Here is a 20,489-nt window from a genome sequence, read left to right as displayed (position 1 = left end):
TTGTAACATGCACCTCAAGAGCATTCTTCTGCTTTATTTTCAGACATAGATATCTTGGGACCTTAGCTAAAAAATTATATGATTCATGGCTGGGCTCAGTGGCTCACGCCTATAATTCCAGCACTTTGGGAGGCTGAGGTGAGAGGATTGCCTGAGCCTGCGCATATGAGACCAGCCTGGGCAACTTGGCGAGACCTCATCTCTACAATTAATCAAAAATTAGCTGGGTATGGTGGCATGTTCCTATAGTTCCAGCTAGTTGGATTATATGATTCTGTGAATTTTAAATTTTTAAAAAACATTAAATTGTAGTATATTAGTTTTATAATGATAACTATCAAATACAAAATATAAACTCCTACATCATGCTGTTTGATAGATCACAAAGCTTTTTTTTTTTTTTTTTTTGAGTTGGAGTCTCACTCTGTGACCTAGCCTGGAATACAAGGCACGCTCATGGCCACCATAGCCTCAACCTGCCAGGCTCAGGCGATCCTTCCACCTCAGGCTTCCAAGTAACTGGAACTACAGGCATGTACCACCATGCCTGGCTAATTTTTTGATTTATTGTAGAGACAAGGTCTCACCATGTTGCCCAGGCTGGTCTCAAATCTGTTGGCTCAGGCAATCCTCTCACCTCCACCTCCCAAAGTGCTGGGATTACAGGTGTGAGCCACTGCACCTGGCTCATGAAACTTCTTTAAATCAAATTATTTTTGTTTTAGCTATAACAAACAATATGTTGTGCAGCTATATTGTTAGCCTTTAATCTTATAAAACTACTCAACTGGTCTGAGCAACAGTTTTTCAGTGTGGTTCTTTCTTGGTAGCTGAGTACTTTTGTTTATTGAGCATGCCTGGGTTTTTGTCTTCCAGCAATATCCAGACTATTATGCAATAATTAAGGAGCCTATAGATCTCAAGACCATTGCCCAGAGGATACAGGTATGAAGGTGACCATATGTAACTGTATTTGGTTTAGAGCAGATTGTCCTGTGATCTTTCTTAGGGTCTTTTACAAAAGGAGAAGCCAGATGTCTGTATCAGGGATTATTAGCAAATAATATAAACAAATAGCTTTGGATTGTAGCTTTGGATTGCATGTTAGGGCAAAAATCAAAAAGCATTGGTTACAGGCATTTCTAATTGTTAAAGGTAGATCCGCAATAAAAGCTTTGTTGTTTATTTTTACCCCTTCCAGATAGCTTTAGGATACATTAGAATAAAAGTTACCTGCTGCAGATGTTAGAGTGTAAGATCAATGAAAATAGATACAACTTTGTTCTCTTTGACCCTTTTCACCCTACCCCCTACTGTATCCTCAACAGTAAAGAGCAACAACCAACTCTCAAATAGATTTGCTATGTATCTAGCACTGTTCTACGTGCTTTATGTATATGAACTAATTCTTTTTTTTTTTTTTTTTTTGAGTTGGAGTCTCACTCTGTTGCCCAGACTGGAGTGTAGTGGCCACTCCTGGCCACCGCAGCCTCGACCTGCTGGGCTCTGGCAATCCTTCCGCCTCAGCCTTCTGAGTAGCCGGAATTACAGGCATGCGCTACCACACCCGGCTGATTTTTTGATTTATTGTAGAGATGAGGTCTTGCTGCCCAGGCGAGTCTCGAACCCATGGGCTCAGGCAATCCACTCACCTCAGCCTCCCAAAGGTGTGGGATTACAGGCTGAGCCACCAAGCCTGGCTGAACTAATTCTTAAAACAACTCCGTGAAGTAGTACTGTTGTTATTCCCATTTTGCATACTAAAAAACTGAAGCACGTAGGTGTTAAGTAACTTGAGCAAGTTGCCACCTAGTAAGGAGAACTAGAATTTGAATCCATTCTGGCTCCAGAGTCTGCTCTTATTTTTTTCTTTTATCTTTTTTTTTTAATTTTTATTTTTATTTCAGAGTGTCTGTTGCCTAGGCTGGAGTGCATTATGGCCACCACAGGCTCTACCTGCAGGGCTTAGACAATTCTTCTGCCTTAGCCTTCCAAGTAGCTGGAACTACAGGCACTTGCTACCACACCTGGCTAATTTATTTATTTTAGAGACAGGGTCTCGCCAAGTTGCCCAGACTGGTCTTGAACCCTTGGGCTCAGGCAATCCTCTCACTTCTGTCTTCCAAAGTGCTAGGATTACAGGTGTGAGACACTGTGCCTGACCAGAGTCAGTGCTCTTAACCCCTACGTTTACTTTCTCTCCAGAGTAAGTGCTTAATAAATATTAATTGAGTGAATGAATAACAGGTTTAATGTTTAATGTTTAAAGCTTAAGGACAGTATGGGGAGAAAGAGCTAACGTATACCAGAAATCTAGTTTTTTGAGTGAAACTGACAGGTTTCTTTTCCTAGCTCTGCTTCTTACTAGCTATGTAACTTTGCTCAGGTGACTTGCTTGCTTATTGGGCTGTATGCTGGGTGAAGTATAACCATTTTAGTCATAGAGGTTGGTGATAATATAGGTAAGGCATCTCATATAGCATCTTCAGCATGAGGCCCTAGTAGATGTGAGGCACTGATCCTCCCAGGGTAGGGAGGGTTTGCTCCCCCTGGGGGAAAAAGGAAACCTTAATGTGTTCCATTACGTAGTCTCATTAAGAAGTGAGACTGAAATCAACAGTGATTTGCCAGGAAGGAGAAACTTCCTTAGCTTTAAATTCTAAGAGAGTAGTACAGAGTAACATTGTGTAATTACTAGTAACAGGTATATTTTCACAGAATGTTAAAGTACAGACTCCTAATGTATCATCTGGTTTTTAAGGCAGTCCATTATCTAACTGCTACTGAGAATGACTCAAATTTTCAAATTCCCCGGGATCTCTAACATCTGTTTAAAGGGATGATGTTTTCATAATAGTGAAAATCAAATCAGATTTTTGAACACCTCTACCCCAGCCCCCGCCTTTCCTCTTTGATCCTCTCACCTTATCTCACCCTTCTTCCTTCCAAAAGTCTCACCCTCTTTTGCCATCACCCTAATCAAGGTCCTTGTCCCCTTATGGCCAAATTACTGGAATAATCTATCCTACCTTTCTGCTGAAAAGCTTTCTACTTCTTTCTACATCTTGCTTCCTGACCCTGGCTTTCTTCCTGCCTTTCTGCTGCTCAGATACTTAACTCACTTTTCTCATGCCTGCTAAAGCATGTTGCAACTCCTTTACCACTTCAATAATAACCACCTTTGATTAAGCAGAAAAGGGTCTTTGAAAAGAATATTAGATAGCTCATAGAATTGTTGGGAAGGAAGCCTAGAGAACTAGCTTTTGGATGACAGACAGAGCTCAGGGACATCATAGCACAGCTCAGATCATGCATGGCCTCTTTGTGGCACCGTTGCTGTTATCCCTGTCATTTGCCACTGTGGACCCTGGATACTTGCTACTCCACTACTCTTCTCCCGTGCAGGAGTCAGGAATGAGTTCCTACCATTCCCTGTCCGTTGCATTAGTCCCTCTAGACCTCAGTGTGAATTAGCTGACTTATGGTTATTTCCCTTGCCCTGTCTGCTAGGCAGGCAAAGTGACCATCTGCCCACTTTCATCATCGTCATAGGAGGTAGGGCCCTCCCTACCACCCTGTAAGGTGATTCCCTCCAAGTAAGAAGGATGTGCAGATGTTGGGTAGTCCCACTTGGTAAATAGTTACTCTCTTTTGCCTGGCTCTCTGGATTGTGCCTCATTTGTCCTTACCCTATCTGTGCAGCTTGTGTTTATGGTTCTACCCTTCTCCACCCTCCACTTCACTCAATATGGTTTCCTCATTTTCTCTAGAACATGTCCTGTTCATTTCTGTGTACCTATCATTAGACATGTGTACCTCTTACCTAGACTATGTCCTTCTTTCCTTCCTTTTGTAAATTTAGGCAACTATATGAGTGTCCCTGGGTTATTTTGAATCTAGTGAGCTTTTAAGTATAACAGCTCTAGCACATAATAGCTACTCACAAAATGTTAGCCTCTGTGTTAGACTGATTTTATGTTACCCCAAATGGTCCATATAACTAGAGTGAGTTTTATTTCACTATTAAATCCACTTTAATGAATTAGTATTCATGAAATACTTAGAAGTATCCTTGGCACATAGTAAGCACTATGTGTTTGCTCAATAAAACTTTTGCCTTATTTGGTTTTTAAGAAATTGTAAGTTATTTTTATGAAAATAATGCAGCTTTGGGTTTGTTACCTATTTCGCAAACTTACTTGTAAATGGATACGGTAATAATTTATAAAAAAAGAAAATGACTTTACATATTGTTCATGCATGTACATTCCAATAAAGTCTTAGAATATAGTGGCAATTTAAAAATATGTGCAGTTCTTTTTTTAAAATGTTACACTGATATAATTCTCATTAAGAGGAATTGATATATTTTGTTGTTTACTATAGAATGGAAGCTACAAAAGTATTCATGCAATGGCCAAAGATATAGATCTCCTAGCAAAAAATGCCAAAACTTATAATGAGCCTGGTTCTCAAGTATTCAAGGTTAGTTTTTTGTTGTTGCTATTTTCATTGATAATAGTACTTTAAAGTCAATAATTTTTATGTAACAACTTTATTGAGATATAATTCATATACCATACCTCTCACCCATTTAAAATATACAATTTAATAGTTTTTAGAATATTCACAGAGTTGTGCAACCATTACCTCAATCAATTAGTAGTCATTCTTTATTTCCCCCCAACTTCCTCAGCCCTAGGAAACCTCAAATCTATTTTTTGTCTCTATATGTTTACCTATTCTAGACATTTCATATAAATGGAATCATACAATATGTGGTATGTATTTTGTGGTTAAATTCCTTCACTTAGCATAATGTTTTCAAGGTTCATCCACGTTGTAGCATGTGTCGATACCTCATTCTTTTTATTGATGAATAATATTCTGTTGTATGGATGTACCATATTTTATTTGCTCATTCATCAGTTGCTAGACATTTGGGTAGTTTTCACTTTTTGACTATTTTATAAATAATACGTCTATGAACATTTGCATATAAGTGTTTATGTGGACATATATTTTCATTTCTCTTGAGAATATACCTAGATAGGAATGGAATTGTGGGCTCATGTGATAGCTATATATTTAACTTTCTGAAGAACCACCAAACTGTTTTCCAAAATAGCCGTACCATTTTACATTCCCACCAGCAATGTAGAAATGTTGCAATTTCTCCATATCCTCACCAACATTTGTTTTTCGTTTTTGTACTTATAACTGTCTTAGTGGGTATAAAGTGGTATGTCATTGTGGTTTTGATTTATATTTCCCTGATAATTACTGGTGCTGAAAACCTATTCACTTGTATATTGCCCATTTGTATGTCTTCTTTGGAGAAATGTCTATTCAGGTCCTTTACCCATTTTTTAGTTGGGTTACTTGTCTTTTTATTGTTGAGTTGTAAGAGTTCTTTATATATTCTGGATATTATACCCTTATCAGATATGTGGTTTGCAACTATTTTCTCCCATTCTCTTATATTTTCACTTTCATGGTTGTGTCTATTGACACACAAAAGCTTCTCATTGTGATGGAAGTCCAATTTGTCTGTTTTTTCTTTGATTGCTTATGCTTTAGGTGTCATATCAAAGAAGCCATTATCTAAGGTCACAAAGATTTATACCTATGTTTCTTGTAAGAATGTTATAGTTTTAGCTGTTAATATATTTAGATCTTGATCAGTTTGAATTAATTTTTGTGTATGTGAGGTATATGTGAGCTAGGAGTCCAGATGAATTCTTTTGCATGAGATAGTATCCCAGCACCATATATTAAAAAGACTACCATTGAATTGTCTTGGCACTCTTGTTGAAAATTGACCATAGATTTATGGGTTTATTTCTGGATTCTTTTCTGTCCTTAGGCAGACAAGGTTAGTTTTGATCTGTTTTTTAGTTAAATATTGACTTATGCCCTGCATTTAAACTTTATAAATATAAAAAGCAATCTGTGTAGTATACTACACAATGTAAAATGTCTATTTCATTACTTGGTAATTCTCTCTTAGGAGTTTTATGGTCCTGTAATGAAGAGTTACTTGTAGAAATTTATTTAATCACATGTCATTGGGAATTTAGCAAAGGATGCTCAGAAAATCTTTGGGGAATAAAGTCATGTAGACTTTCTGAATGCTGACTGAAATATTCAAAATTGCTGTTGATAGTTAATATTAAATATTAACTTGTATCTTTCATCTTTTAAGAAACTTTGAATGAAATCAGGAATGAATTATGAAGTCAGTGTATCCTTAGTCCCTGATAGGACATTTTAATAATGTGTAGTACAAATTGTTCCTTGTTACAGTTAAGAATTTTGCTTTTTGGTCTCCTTATTTTCCCTAAGTTTTAAAGAGAAGGGAAACTTTCTGTTTGATATATTAGTATGCTATTAATTTAAGCAAATACATTCATCCTAAATTTGTGTGCATAATTTTAATCTTAGAAATGAATCTTTGTGGGTAGGATTGGCAGTTGTGGGAAACTGCCAGGGGAAGAGGGGGGCACATACCTCATCAACAAGGGTACCTGCATAATGAACATTTGTACACCTAAACCTTAATTGTATCCCACATCTTTAAAATTAAAAAAAATTTTTTTAAGTATATTAAATTAGTTTATTCCAGGAAGAAAAAAAAAGAAATGAATCTTTGTTTTGATTTTTAGGTCAATTATACATATTTCATTGTACATAGTTCCCTGCCATATCTGCAGTTTCAATTCCCATGTTTCAGGGTCAGAAGATATTCAGTAGAACTTTCCAGAAATAAACAATTTATATGTTTTAAGTTGCACACCATTCTGAGTATTGTGATAAAAATCTAGCTCCGTTCCATCTCAGCTCACCTAGGACATGAATCATCCCTTTGTCTAGCCTGTCCACACTATATATGCTACCTGCCTGTTAGTCACTAAGAGTTACTTGGTTATCAGGTTGACTGATACTTATGTTCATATAACCCTTATTATACTTAATAATGATCCCAAAGCCCAAGAGTAGTGATGCTGGCTGTTTGAGAAGCTGTAAAGTGCTTCCTTTAAATGGAAGGGTGAAATTTCTCAATAAGAAAGGGGAAAAAAATCATATGCTGAGGTTTCTAAGATCTATGGTAAAATGAAACTCCTATCTTTGAAACTGTGAAGAAGGAAAACGAAATTTTTGCTAGTTTTGCTGTTGTACCCCACATTGCAAAAGCTATGGATGCAGTAGTGGTAAGTGCTTAGTTAAGATGGCAAGGGAATTAAATTTGTGGGTAGAAGACATGAACAGAAATGTGTTTCAGGTTTGATACTATCAGAGGTTTCAGGCACCCACTGGGGGTCTTGGAATATATCCCCCACAGATAATGGGGGACTGCTGTATTTTACCATTAGATCTTTGTCTATGTGTCACTTAACTAAGTGTGAAATAACTGGGAGGCTTTTAAACATATATTTAATTAGTGACAACTTTATGAAGATGCTTTGGAGGCTTATAGACAGGTTAGAGGATACAGTTTTGTGGATATTGAATGGAAGTCTGTTTATGTGGAAAGAATGCCACAGAAGTTACCCAGTGTATGAGTGGGGACATTTTAAACTGTATTTTTTCTATTCCTTTTTTAAACCAAGTAATTTTATCTTGACAGGATGCAAATTCAATTAAAAAAATATTTTATATGAAAAAGGCAGAAATTGAACATCATGAAATGGCAAAGTCAAGTCTTAGAATGAGGTAGGTTAAAAATATATCTAAAATCCTTATACCTTTATGTTTGCTGAATTTTCTAGCTAGTGAAATGAATACAGTGGGAAACAAGGCTTATGTTGCATTTCTGGTGGAATGTGCCTATTGTCCCCTCTATTCAGGAATCTGAGACGAAAAGATCACCTGAGCCCAGGAGATGGAGGCTGCAGTGAGCCCTGATTGTGCTACTGCATTCCAAGACCTCAACTCCAAAAAAAAAAATTATACTTACAGTTGATAATGTGGTTCTGAAGAGAGTAGAGGTAATTTTTATCCAGCTTCTTCAGTTCAGCTAAAGGGCTTTCTTTAAAAAGAAGCATTTAAGTCTTAACATCACTACATGCTTTTTTTTTTGAGTTGGAGTCTCACTCCATCACCCAGACTGGAGTACAGTGGCACACTCATGGCCACCTCAGCATGGAGCCCTAGGCTCTGGTGATCCTTCTACCTCAGCCTTCCAAGTAGCCAGAACTATAGGCACATGCTTCTGCAGCTGGCTAATTTTTGATTTATTGTAGAGACGATGTCTTCCCAAGTTGCCCGGGCTGGTCTCGAACCTACAGGCTCAGGCAATCCACTCTCCTCAGCCTCCCAAAGTGCTGGGATTACAGGCTGAGCCACCAAGCCCAGCCATCACTATGTACTTCTATCGCCTTATACAAATACATATATACACTGATGTAATATGTGTTATATATACATTTATATTATACATAATGAATATGTATCTAATATAGTATTTGTATATAATATGTGGTAGTGTATATTCATATTTGCAGTAAGGGTATTTAGTCAGGTGTCAGGAAATCTAAAGTCTAATCCTGGCTTTTCTGTGTACTAGTACTATGATTTTGAATAATCTGGTTCTAGGATTGCGTTTTCTCCTATCTGAAATGGGAAGATTGGGTGACTACTTTTAAAGCTTTCTTCTGGTCTAGACATTACCAGGTCCTCTGATCACTGCAGTGACTATAAGCTACTAGGACCCGCCCTGGTCCATTCCCTTCTGCAGAGTCCTCAGGTCGTGGAACAGAACCTGCTGCATAGTAGTAGCTCACGAATAGTTTAGCATTTCTATTTAGAAAAGAAGAAAATGGTTGTCTTTTTCTTTTGTTTACCCAGCATTCTTATTTCAGCTACCAAGTTTCTGAGCTTATTTTATCTTATCTCTGGATAGGACTCCATCAAGTTTGGCTACAGCGAGGCTGACGAGTCCTCCACACAGTAAAGGCAACCTTGCTGAAGAGAGAAATTCTACTAGCAAGTATTACCGGTGAGAGAAAGTGTTTAGTCTGAGAAGTGACCTGTGCTTATGAAAATGGGCATACTAGTGTTTGTCTGATGGCTATCTTAAAGGAATAATTTTGGGTATACTTGGGCTATTATAGAATTTATCACATGATTTATTTAAAAGGTTCAGTTGCTATAGTAAGCCTTACATCACCTTTCAGACAATGCTTAAGCATTATTTGTCAGGAAATGTTTAATGTTAGTTACCAATAAAGTGTAAGGTTAAATACTAATAGGTTTTATGTGCTTAATAAGATTTGTGTCATTATAAAATATGAGTGTCTTGGAAGATAATTGCCAGCAACTGTGACTGAGTTCTTATTTTCCATAAAATAAAGAGTAGTGCTACATTTAAGTAGAGGCAAATTGCAAGTAGCCTACTCTAGGGTTTCTACTGTCACACCTTCTTTTCTGAGAGAAAGAAATGGTTTTCTTGGCTAAGATTGATTATGAGGAATATTAAGAAGTACGGAGATAAACTAAGGAGGCAGTCTAGTAGAAATTAGTTTTCTCTGATAATCATGCTTTGTTAACAGTTCTGTTTCCTGTAAAGTAGCCTAATTATTATAAACATCTTTTCCTGTCTTCTAATTGCTTGCTTTTTTCTTTGTAGTAATAAAAGAACAGTCCAAGGGGGTCGTTTATCGGCAATTACCATGGCACTTCAGTATGGCTCAGAAAGTGAAGAGGATGCTGCTTTAGCAGGTAGGCATTAGATTGTAGCAAATTAAATTTCTTCTTAGTAGATCCTTCTGGCTAAGGGAAAATGCAGTGACTTTGATCTGCCCTGCGGTTTGTTGGTTTTGAGAGTACATGCTGTTTTTTGTATTTGATTGTACTCTGGTTAGTAAACTTGCCAAAAGCGTATTGCTTTATTTTGTGTTAAAGATCATACCTGGGTAAAAAAAAAAAAAGCTTCTGTAAAAATAAGTGATATCCTAGGAGATCCCAGTTTAAAAACTGTAGTGATACATAGTGAGTGCTAGTAAAACCATCAGAAAATCCACATGATGTTAGATTATCAGTCCTTGGGCTTATATTTTCAGTAGGCTCTAATTACTTCTCAACTAGAGCTTATGATTTAAAAATAGATAAAAGTTATAATCAATACTGTGTAGTAAATTGTCACCTAGATAAGTCCAAAAAAGGGCATTACACTAGAAATCTTTGTAAAAGAATACAAAGTGTTAATAAATAGCAACCTAAAGAACAGCAGTAGAGAGATATATTTAATTTTATTGCCTTTCACTTATGTAAGATATAATAGTTTTCCTTTTACTGTAGATATTTTTATGTATAAAGACAAAATTTGTTTCATTAAATTATTCTGGCATATTCAATTTTATAATCAAATTTTACACAATAGGTTCCTCCGGTTATATCTTTTTTTTTTTTTTTTTTTTTTTTTTTTGAGACCAGGGTCTTGCTTTGTTACCCAAGTTGAAGTGCAGTGGCGTGATCATAGCTCACTGCCACTTCGAACTCCTGAACTCAATCTGCCAATCTATCATCCCACCTCAGCCTCCTGAGTACACGCCACTACACCTGGCTAGTTTTGTATTTTAATTTTTGTAGAGATAGGGTCTTGCTGTGTTGCCCAGGTTTGTCTTAAACTCCTGGCCTCAAGCCATCCTCCTGCTTCAGCCTTATAGGCATGAGCCACTGTACCTGGCCCTATATCTTATTTTTTAACTAAATCTGCTATATAGAAATTTCATAATCGCTATAGGTAAACATTTAATTTTTGACACACTGATCTACCGAATTAAGTAATTTTTACTTAAATTGGGCCTGGTCTTATCAAAAATTGGAAAAAAATTATCTTTTTGTTAGCTTTATTTTTTTACTGATTATAAAAGTGACACACATGTTATCTTTAGATTTTCTTCTGATAGTTGATTTCTTTATTAACTTTATGGTAGCATAACAAATACCGTTACACAAGTCCTAAAAACCATTTGTTACTTTTTTTCTGTAATAAATGTACTACATTTACGACAGGAGGATTCTTACGTAGTAATGTCAGCTATAAGGAAGCAAAGTAGATGCCAACCAGCTTTGTATATAATAGGTCCTTCGGGCTGTCATACAGAACCTGCTTAATTTAGTCAAGATTCTAATGTATTTGGTTTTCTACTTTCTAGCCCTAGAAACAACCTAGGGACAAATACAATAAAAATAGCAAAGAGGTGATAACTGAGAATGTTAGAGCAACAGAGAAGAACCCATTGACAGCAGGCATAAAAATTGAAAATATTTAGCCTGACTTCTTAAGATGATTCATTTTATTCTATCCCTCATTCCATTTCTGATTTTATTTTTATTTTATTTTTTGAGCTGGGGTTTTACTCTGTCATCCAGGCTAGAGTGCAGTGGCATGATCATGGCCACCATAGCCTTGACCTGTTGGGCTCAGGTGATTCTTCCACCTAAGCCTCCTGAGTAGCTGGGACTACAGACATGTACCACTATGGCTAATTTTTTTATTTATGTATTTTGAGTTGGCCAGGGTAATTCATTTTAGAGATAAACCACACTGGGTTAATGTGGAGGAAGGTGGAGCACCCAGTTGAAATAACTATAAGAACAGAAATAATATAGAGGACTTGGCACAGTGATTCATGCCTGTAATCCCAGTACTTTGGGAGGCTGAGGCAGGAGGATCACTTGAGCCCAGGAATTCAACACCAGCCTAGGCAACATAGTAAGCCTCATCTCTGCAAAAAAAAAAAAAAAAAATTAGCCATGGTGGTACATACCTATAGTCCCAGCTACTCAAGAGGTTGAGTGGAAGAATCACTGCGTCTGGCAGAAAATAATTTTTAAGATTTACAGTAACACCAGGCTTGGTGGCTCACGCCTGTAATCCCAGCACTTTGGGAGGTGGAGGTGAGAGGATTGCCTGAGCTCAGCAGCTCGAGACCAGCCTGAGCAGCATGGCAAGACCTTGTCTCTACAATAAATAAATTTTAAAAATTAGCCAGGTGTGGTGGCAAATGCCTGTAATTCCAACTTCTTAGAAGGCTGAGGAGGAAGGATCACCTGAGCCCAACATGTTGAGGTTGTGGCAGCCATGAGCGTGCTGTTGCATTCCAACGTGGGCAACAGAGTGAGACTCCAACTCAAAAAAAAAAATTTACAGTAGCAACAAAATATATATCTAGTCATAAATCCAACAAAAGATGTGTAAGCTCTTTAGGAAATATATCAGAAGCAGTAGAGGCAGAAAAGGCAAGTTTCAGAGTTTTATTTACTTCTAGTTTCATGACTCTGGATCTAAATCTTCAATTGCTTTACAAGGTTGCCAGTCTTGTGCAAGTCATTTAACTTTGTATGCCCAGTTTTCTCATTTGAAAAATAAATAATACCTATCTTGTGTGATGATGTTAGAAATACCTGAGGCTGGTGCTTCTCAAGCTCCTAATATATAACTAAGTGCTTGATGGTGATTTTTTTTTTTACCTGGTAGTACTTAGCAATTATGGTTACTCTGATCCATCAGGAACAATTTAAATTATGGTCCTTATACACTGTTTAAGAATCCTGGGGCTGGCTACAGTGATCTCAGCACTTTGGGAAGCCGAGGAGAGGTTGCTTGAGCCCAAGATTTTCAGACTAGCCTGGGCAACATAGTGAGACCTTATCAGTACAAAAAAAAAAAAATTAGCCAGGTATGGTGGCATGTGCCTGTAGTTCCAGCTACTTGGGAGACTGAGGTGGAAGGATCACCTAAGCCCAGGTGGTTGAGGCTGTGGTGAGCAGCCATGGTGTCACTGCACTCCAGCTTGGGTGATAGAGAGTGAGACCTTGACATTAAATAAATAAATGAATTTAGGGAAATAAGCAATATATTTTACATTCTTATAAAAATGATTACTTGTTTTGGTATTTTTATGATTAACTTCTACCTAAAAATTTCCTCAATAAGGGAATGCATTATTCCTCAGGGATGTTATAGATCAGTGGGGCAGAGTCACAGAGACTTAAGACTGAATCATGTCTGACAGGGTCAGCCCAATCTAAATTTATACTGTCCTAAACTTTATGCTGTTGTTTTGGCTTTGATATCTCTGCTAAGTAGCAGTCTCTAAAGAAAGCACACTTAAAAAGAAAAACTATTTTGCAACCACTTAACCCGGTGTAACTTTTACTATTTGACATTCTATTTCTATGTAATATTTCTCTAAACACGCAATTATGTTAAGCATTTTTAGCATCATCTTTAATGATAGTTAATTATTCTCAAATATATATATAGCTCACTCTGGAAGGCTGTCTAAAAACCTTTAAAGTATGTTTCTTTCCTTCCCTTATAATTACCCTTTGTCTTTCTAGCTGCACGTTATGAAGAAGGAGAATCGGAAGCAGAGAGCATCACTTCCTTTATGGATGTTTCAAATCCTTTTTATCAACTTTATGACACAGTTAGGAGTTGTCGGAATAACCAAGGACAGCTAATAGCTGAACCTTTTTTCCACTTGCCTTCAAAGAAGAAATACCCTGATTATTATCAGCAAATTAAGATGCCCATATCACTACAACAGATCCGGTAAGATATCGTCTACATTATTCCATATAGTTCTGTTTTCTTGTTGTTGACCTTGCACATATATATTCCTTCTTAAAATGGGTAAGAATGTTCAAGGTAAAATTATTTTTTACCTTAAATTTTAGCTGTTCACTTATCTTATAACTGATTAACATACACAAATCTTGCTGCACCTTTGAATGACACTTAATCTGTATTTAAATTTTGTATCTATAATTAGACCCCCCAGAATAGCATAATCAGTTATTGGAGAATTAATTAACTGAAACATCCTTGAAAGAAGGTTCGTCTTGGTTTTCTTTTCTGTTTGGAAAATGTTAAAGTGATAATTAGAAATTTAAATAGACAGAATACTTAAACCACCATTGTATCATTTAAAATAGTAGGCAATTTCAACCACAAAAAAGCAGACAACCTAATTAAAAAATAAGCATAGGGCATGAATGGACATTTCTCCAAAAAAAAATATGCAAATGGTAGACAAACACATGAAAAGATGCTCAACATCACTAAGTATTAGGGAAATGCGATTCAAAACTACAATGTGATACCACTTTATACCCACTAGGATGGTTATTTAAATAAATAAATAAATAACAAGTGTGGGCAACTGTGGAAAATTGGAACCCTTGTGCACTCTTAATTGGAATATAAAATGATATACCCACTGTGAAAACAGTATGGTATTTTTTCAGAAAGTTAAACGTAGGATTACTGTATGACTCAGCAATTTCACTGAAAGCAGTGTCTTGAAAGAAGTATTTGTAAAACTGTGTTCACAGTAGCACTAGTCACAATAGATAAAACATAGAAGCAACTCAACTCTATTAACAGATGAGTGGATAAGCAAAATACAATGGAATATTATTAAGCCCTAAAAAGGAAATTCTGAGATATGCTAGATGACCCTTGAGAACATAATGCTAAGTGAAATAGCAAAAAGAAAAATACTGTGTGATTTTACTTATATGAGATATTTAGAGTAGTCAAAAGTCATAGAGACATAGGCGCAGATCCAGGGCATAAAAGAAACAAGTCATAGAGATAAAAAGTAGAGTGATTGGTACCAGGGATTAGGGACCCATTATCAGGAACAGGAAGTTACTGTTTAATGGGTATAGAGTTTTAGTCTTACAAGATGAAAAGAGTTCTGGAGCTAGATTGCCATGATGATTGTACAACTTTTTTGATGTATTTAATACCACTGAACCATACACTTAAAAATAGTCAAGGTAGGCAAGGCACGGTGGCTCAAAGCTGTGTACTTTGGGAAGCCGAAGTGAGAGAACTGTCTGAGCCCGGGGTTCGAGACCAGCCTGGACAACTTGGTGAGACCTTGTCTCTACAATATATCAAAATATTAGCTGGGCATGGTAACGCACGCCTGTAATTCTGGCTACTTGGGAGGCTGAGGCAGAAGGATCGCCTGAGCCCAGCAGATCGACGCTGGGGTGGCTGTGAACATGCCACTGCACTCCAACTGGGCGACATAGTGAGACTCTGACTCAAAAAGAAAAAAAAAAAGTCAATGTGGGCTGGGCATGGTGGCTCACATCTGTAGTCCCAGCACTTCAGGAAGCCAAGGTAGGAAGATTGCTTAAGGCCAAGAGTTCGGTACCAACCTGGGCAACATAGAGAGACACCATCTCTACAAAAAATTTAAAAATTAACTAGCTGAGGTGGTGCATACCTGTAGTCCTTGCAACTTGGGAGGCTGAGGCAGGAGGATCACTTGAGTCTAGGAGTTCAAGGCTGTGATGAGCTATGATCACACTATTGCACTCCAGCATGGATGACAGAGAGCGACTCTGTCTCTTTTTTTAAAAAAAGCAAGGTGGTAAATTGTGTGTGTATTTTACCAAAATTCTAAAAATGGATGAAAATAAGTAACCTTTCCTTCAGTGCCTATTTTCTATCAAGACTTCCTCAGGCCGGGTACTATGGCTTATGCCTGCACTTTGGGAGGCTAAGGCTAGAGGGTTTCTTGAGCCCAGGAGTTTGAGACCAGCATGGGCAACATAGTGAGACCTCATCTATACAAAAAAAATTTTTTTAATTAGCCGGACATGATAGTACACACCTGTATGTAGTCAGGTACTCAGGAGACTAAGACAGAAGGATTGCTTGAGCCCAGGATGTCAAGGCTTCAGTCAGCCATGATCATGCCACTGTACTCAGCCTGGGTGGCAGGAGTTGAGACCCTGACTCAGATTTACTTTTTATCTCTTCTGTGACAGCTAAGGAAAAACCAGTGATCTAATGGAGTATATATTTGGGCTCTCAATGATACCTGTTAAAGTCAAACCCTGTTTTCTAGACAGACACAAAATTCACGGGGTTTTTAATTCATTTTTAAGTAGATTCTGACTTAATATAAAAACTTGAGAGCAGGTGACTGTTCCTAAAGGATCATAAAAATTCAAAACATTCTAAAGAATAAATACCTTTGGCTGGGCTCAGTGACTCAGCCTTTAATCCCAGCACTTTGGGAGGACGAGGTGAGTGAATTGCCTGAGCCCGCGGGTTCGAGACCCACCTGGGCAACTTGATGAGACAATAAATCAAAAACTAGCCAGACGTGGCAGCACACACCTGTAATTTTGGCTACTTGGAAGACTGAGGTAGAAGGATCGCCGAAGCCCAGCAGGTTGAGGCTACGGTGGCTGAGAGCGTGCCACTGCACTCCAGTCTGGGCGACGGAATGAGACTCTAACTCAAAAAAAAAAAAAAAAAAAAAAAGAATAAATACCTTCAAGAAAAGGTAACTGAAACTCCTAGCTAGGACTCAAAGGAAGGACTGTGTTTCAAATCACTTGGCTTGTATTCTATTCTTTTATCAGTCTCTGTGAACCTTGATATTACCTACACATTCCAAGCTCCTTTTTTTAATGTTATAAACTTTTAAAGATACTGTAATCTTTTCAGGAAATCAAGAAAAGTTCTTAGAGTTTTGTGTGTAGTTAAGGAACAGAAAAATAAAAAGAACTTAATTGGTTCAATTGTGCCTTCTTGTTTGTTTAAATTTAAAATAAGCTTAAAATAGGAAGTAAGTAATATTATAAAAGATTATATTTTGTAACAATATACAAAAAATAGAATATCAATTTGGTCTTATTATAGTAACACAGAAATTAAGGCTGATATTTGTTAGGAAAATAGACAGAAATGTGTCTTCTATATTCTTTTTTTTTTTTTTCTTTTTGAATCAGAGTCTCACTCTGTCCTCTGTCACCCAGGCTGAAGTGCAGTGGCACAGTTATAGGTCACTGCAGCCTCAACTTCCTGGGCTTAGATGATCCTTCCACCTCACATCCTGAGTAGCTGGGACTACAGGTGCGTGCCACCACGCCCAGCTAATTTTTCTGTTTTTTATAGAGATAAGTTCTCACTATGTTGCCTTGGTTGGTCCCAAGCTCCTGGACTCAAATAGTCCTCTCGCCACAGCCCCCAGAGTGCTGGAATTACAGGAGTGAGCCACTGCACCTGGCCTGTATTCATTGCCTTGGAAAAGATGATGACAGTCTTGTAGATGTTGAGAGGTTCCTTGTTCAAATTTTAAGACAATTTTTATTCTTGGTTTCTTTCTTTCCTGTTCTTTTTTTTTTTTTTTAACTTATTTAAATAGTCTTATCACAGTATCTTAGTTCCACAGAAGACAAAGTAAATCCTCAGCCAGCTCAGTCCCCTATCCTTCTTCCGAATTGGAACTTTGTAATATAGACTTTGCTTTGTTAAGTCAATAATTCTGTACCTTCCTCCCCACCTTTTACTATGGCAGTTGTACGAGACAACTGTAGGAGAATGATAGGAATAGGGAAGTGGTTGAGGCCTTGCACACTAAAGTTCTAAAGGGTCAACTTTTAGGATGTCTAATCTTATTCCCGTCCAAGGACATTGAACCGGTGGTGCCTGAAAGGAGCCTTCTACACAGAATCTGAATATGATTTTGGTAAATATTAAGGAAAGCTTGACATACAGAATGGACGATACCATTCTAAGAGAAAAATTTAGAATCATTCATTCTGTGAAGCTGTTTACACATATTGTTGTTAATCCTATTTTTGTGATTTTGATGGTTAGCCTGCAAATGCTTCAATCAAAAGATTTAAAAGTCTACCCTAAATCCATATAAAGTTAGAGCAAATAGTGTCCCTTTACTTTGTACAAAGTACATAAGGGCTTTTGAGAGATGATATTAGTGATGGTGACAGTGTCTAAGGGAGTTATCTGAATTTTTAAGACTTTTAAGTAAAAGAAGTAAAAACTCCAACTTTAAGCTGTCACAGTTGGTTATGTTTAGATTGAAAGAGTGAATGAACTCTGACAACATAGCTGCCTCTTTACCATCATAAGACTACTCTTTTCTGTCCATGTATGTTTTTCTTGAAGGTAAACGTTACTCTAAATATTTCTTTATGGCATCATCAGTACTTTCTCTTTTCTTTAATCTTTATGAACTAGAATGTCCTCTTAACTTCACAATGGATAGTCACCATGATTCCTCATTGAGGTAGCTTAAAACCTCCCTAATCTTTGTCCCTTCCTAATGTTTGCTTTCTAATCATTAACAGGATTTTTCCGTTAGGGTTTTTCATAGTATATTCGCTTTGTAATTGATCATTTCACTAGGTCCTCTAATTACTTCTTATAGTGTTTTAGTTTATTCTTTTAGGTTTTCAAGCAAAACTATCATATTGCCTAAATGTAATGGTGCTTTTGCCTCCTTATTTTATATTTTAAAAGTTATTTTCAAGTTCCCAATCAGTATTACTAGTAAAGATACCATCTACTGCCTGTCAGGATTTTTGGCATTCTAACCATTTGTTTGTCTTTTACAGAACAAAGCTAAAGAACCAAGAATATGAAACTTTAGATCATTTGGAGTGTGATCTGAACTTAATGTTTGAAAATGCCAAACGCTATAATGTTCCCAATTCAGCCATCTACAAGCGAGTTCTAAAATTGCAGCAAGTTATGCAGGTATAATTTCTTGGTTATGCTAAGTTTGTCGTATGTATGATTAAAATAATTTTACATATTTTGAGTGTGTTTTTTCAAGTTATGTGATTTCCCTCTCAACAATATCATGTCATTCATTGTAACAAGTACTGCTGATTTTTTTTTAGAGTTATCAAAGCCATATAGAGTACAAATGATAGCTTAGATGGGGGTTAGCCTTGTGAGTTGGAAAAGTAGGCATTTGTCTCTGTGTAGTAATCTTAGGATTCTCAGGAAGTTGCCCTCCAGTCACATGATATTTTATCATTTAGATTTTATTCCTTTGCTTCTAGACTTTGTCTCTGCTAAAGTAGGGCTAGTCCTAGGAGAAAGGACAATCCGAAGGCTAATTAATCATTGTATAGTGTTCATGAGTTTATCAGATCCTCTCTGAGAGCAGTGCTCCTTAAAGGGTATCAAAGGTCATAAATCTTCTAGGGATTTTAAGACAAAAAGGTAGATATGAAATATAAATTGAGTCTATCACACAGCTTTTGGTAGAATCTTTCTGGAAAGGCAATCTCAGATCAAGGAAAATTGGAAAGGCAATTTCAGATCACCTATAGACTCTTCCGTTTGTATAATCAACAGTGATCCCTAGTACTATGACTTTCGGGTATTACCTTTTCAGTATTCTGTATATATATTCCTAGGCCTATGGTGCTTCGACTTTCAGCTCTGTTTGGCAGAAAGTCTTTAAAACTGCATATGTTGAAAAGTAGATCTTCTTTCACCTCTCATATTAAACTGTTCTTAGCCACACTGCTCCTCAGAAGTCAGGAGTACCAAAAGCCCTCTTTGAATTGGTTTGACTTAAATATATCCATTAGAGCAAGGTGCCCCCACAGTATGCCTCAGTGCATTTAACCAATCAGGGCACTTTATAGTTATAAACGCTCTAGCTAGCATTGATTCCTCAACTCTCTGGATCAATTTTTTTTAACCTACTTTTGTATTATGCAGGCATTTGTTAATTGGGTTATTGAAAATGTTTAATGACTCTAATTTTATGCATCCTACATGTGATTGTACTTTTCTGAGCAAATCTGATATGTCTAGCTTTTTAACATTCATATATTCATAAGATGTTCAGCAGAGTGAGCCTGACTCTCAGGATCTGCTCTGTTTTAGGCAAAGAAGAAAGAGCTTGCCAGGAGAGACGATATTGAGGACGGAGACAGCATGATCTCTTCAGCCACCTCTGATACTGGTAGTGCCAAAAGAAAAAGGTATATACTCTTCTCATAGCTGGAGACATCTCAGTTCCTATTTGTTTTGTTTTAATTAAGTGTAGAAAATTGGATTTTTAAAACTATCAAGGATGAATTCTACTATAAGCTTTAACTGTTTGATAATGTCTTCTTTTAGAATTCATTTGTAAATTGGATGATAGCTTTTTTTAATACAAGTACCATATTACTTTTAGATGACGCAGATGAAAATGACAGCTACATATATAGCTTAGCAAAGCATGCTTTTCTTTTTGCTGTCTAGGTTAATTAATTTTTTTGTTTGTTTGTTTATTTTTATGCCAGAGTATAAGACAGAGTTTATTAGAAGATAGGAAAGCTCCCAGCTGCAGGAGGAGACCTGAAAGGGGTTTGCCCTAATTTTTTTTAATGTAGCACTTTGAGAATGCCACTTAAATCTAACTTACATAATTTCTACATAGTGAGTGACAAAGATGAAATATAAATTAGGAAAGGTATGGAGAAATTTGGCACTGCCACTTTGCAGTGAAGTATTCATTGCTCTTCCTTTGTCCTTGTTAACCTGATCTTTATTTGCTATTTTAAGAATGTCAGAGCTAGGCACAGTGGCTCACACCTGTAATCCTAGCACTTTGGGAGGCAGAGGTGAGAGGATTGCTTGAGCTCAGGGGTTCTAGACCAGCCTGAGCAACATGGTGAGACCTCATCTCTGCAAT

At 37.0% G+C, this 20,489-nt stretch overlaps 1 protein-coding gene across 5 annotated transcripts in view; it reads left to right on the top strand.

Moving 5' to 3' along the window:
- The window catches only part of PBRM1 (polybromo 1), a 137,438-nt gene that overhangs the window by 33,105 nt on the left and 83,844 nt on the right, over positions 1-20,489 (top strand). For all 5 annotated transcript variants that reach the window (XM_021710875.1, XM_021710873.1, XM_021710872.1 and 2 more), the window contains 8 exons: positions 877-945; positions 4,387-4,485; positions 7,628-7,713; positions 8,903-8,998; positions 9,629-9,720; positions 13,351-13,564; positions 18,403-18,544; positions 19,694-19,791. In XM_021710875.1, coding sequence (XP_021566550.1) covers positions 877-945; positions 4,387-4,485; positions 7,628-7,713; positions 8,903-8,998; positions 9,629-9,720; positions 13,351-13,564; positions 18,403-18,544; positions 19,694-19,791 — 896 coding nt within the window. The remainder of the gene's footprint in view (positions 1-876; positions 946-4,386; positions 4,486-7,627; positions 7,714-8,902; positions 8,999-9,628; positions 9,721-13,350; positions 13,565-18,402; positions 18,545-19,693; positions 19,792-20,489) is intronic.

Source organism: Carlito syrichta, unplaced genomic scaffold, assembly GCF_000164805.1.
Source record: "Carlito syrichta isolate Samal-C Ts95f unplaced genomic scaffold, Tarsius_syrichta-2.0.1 Scaffold301625, whole genome shotgun sequence".
Lineage (NCBI taxonomy): Eukaryota > Metazoa > Chordata > Mammalia > Primates > Tarsiidae > Carlito > Carlito syrichta.
The sequence above is the reverse complement of the archived record's forward strand: the minus strand, read 5'-3'. Positions and strand labels throughout refer to the sequence as shown.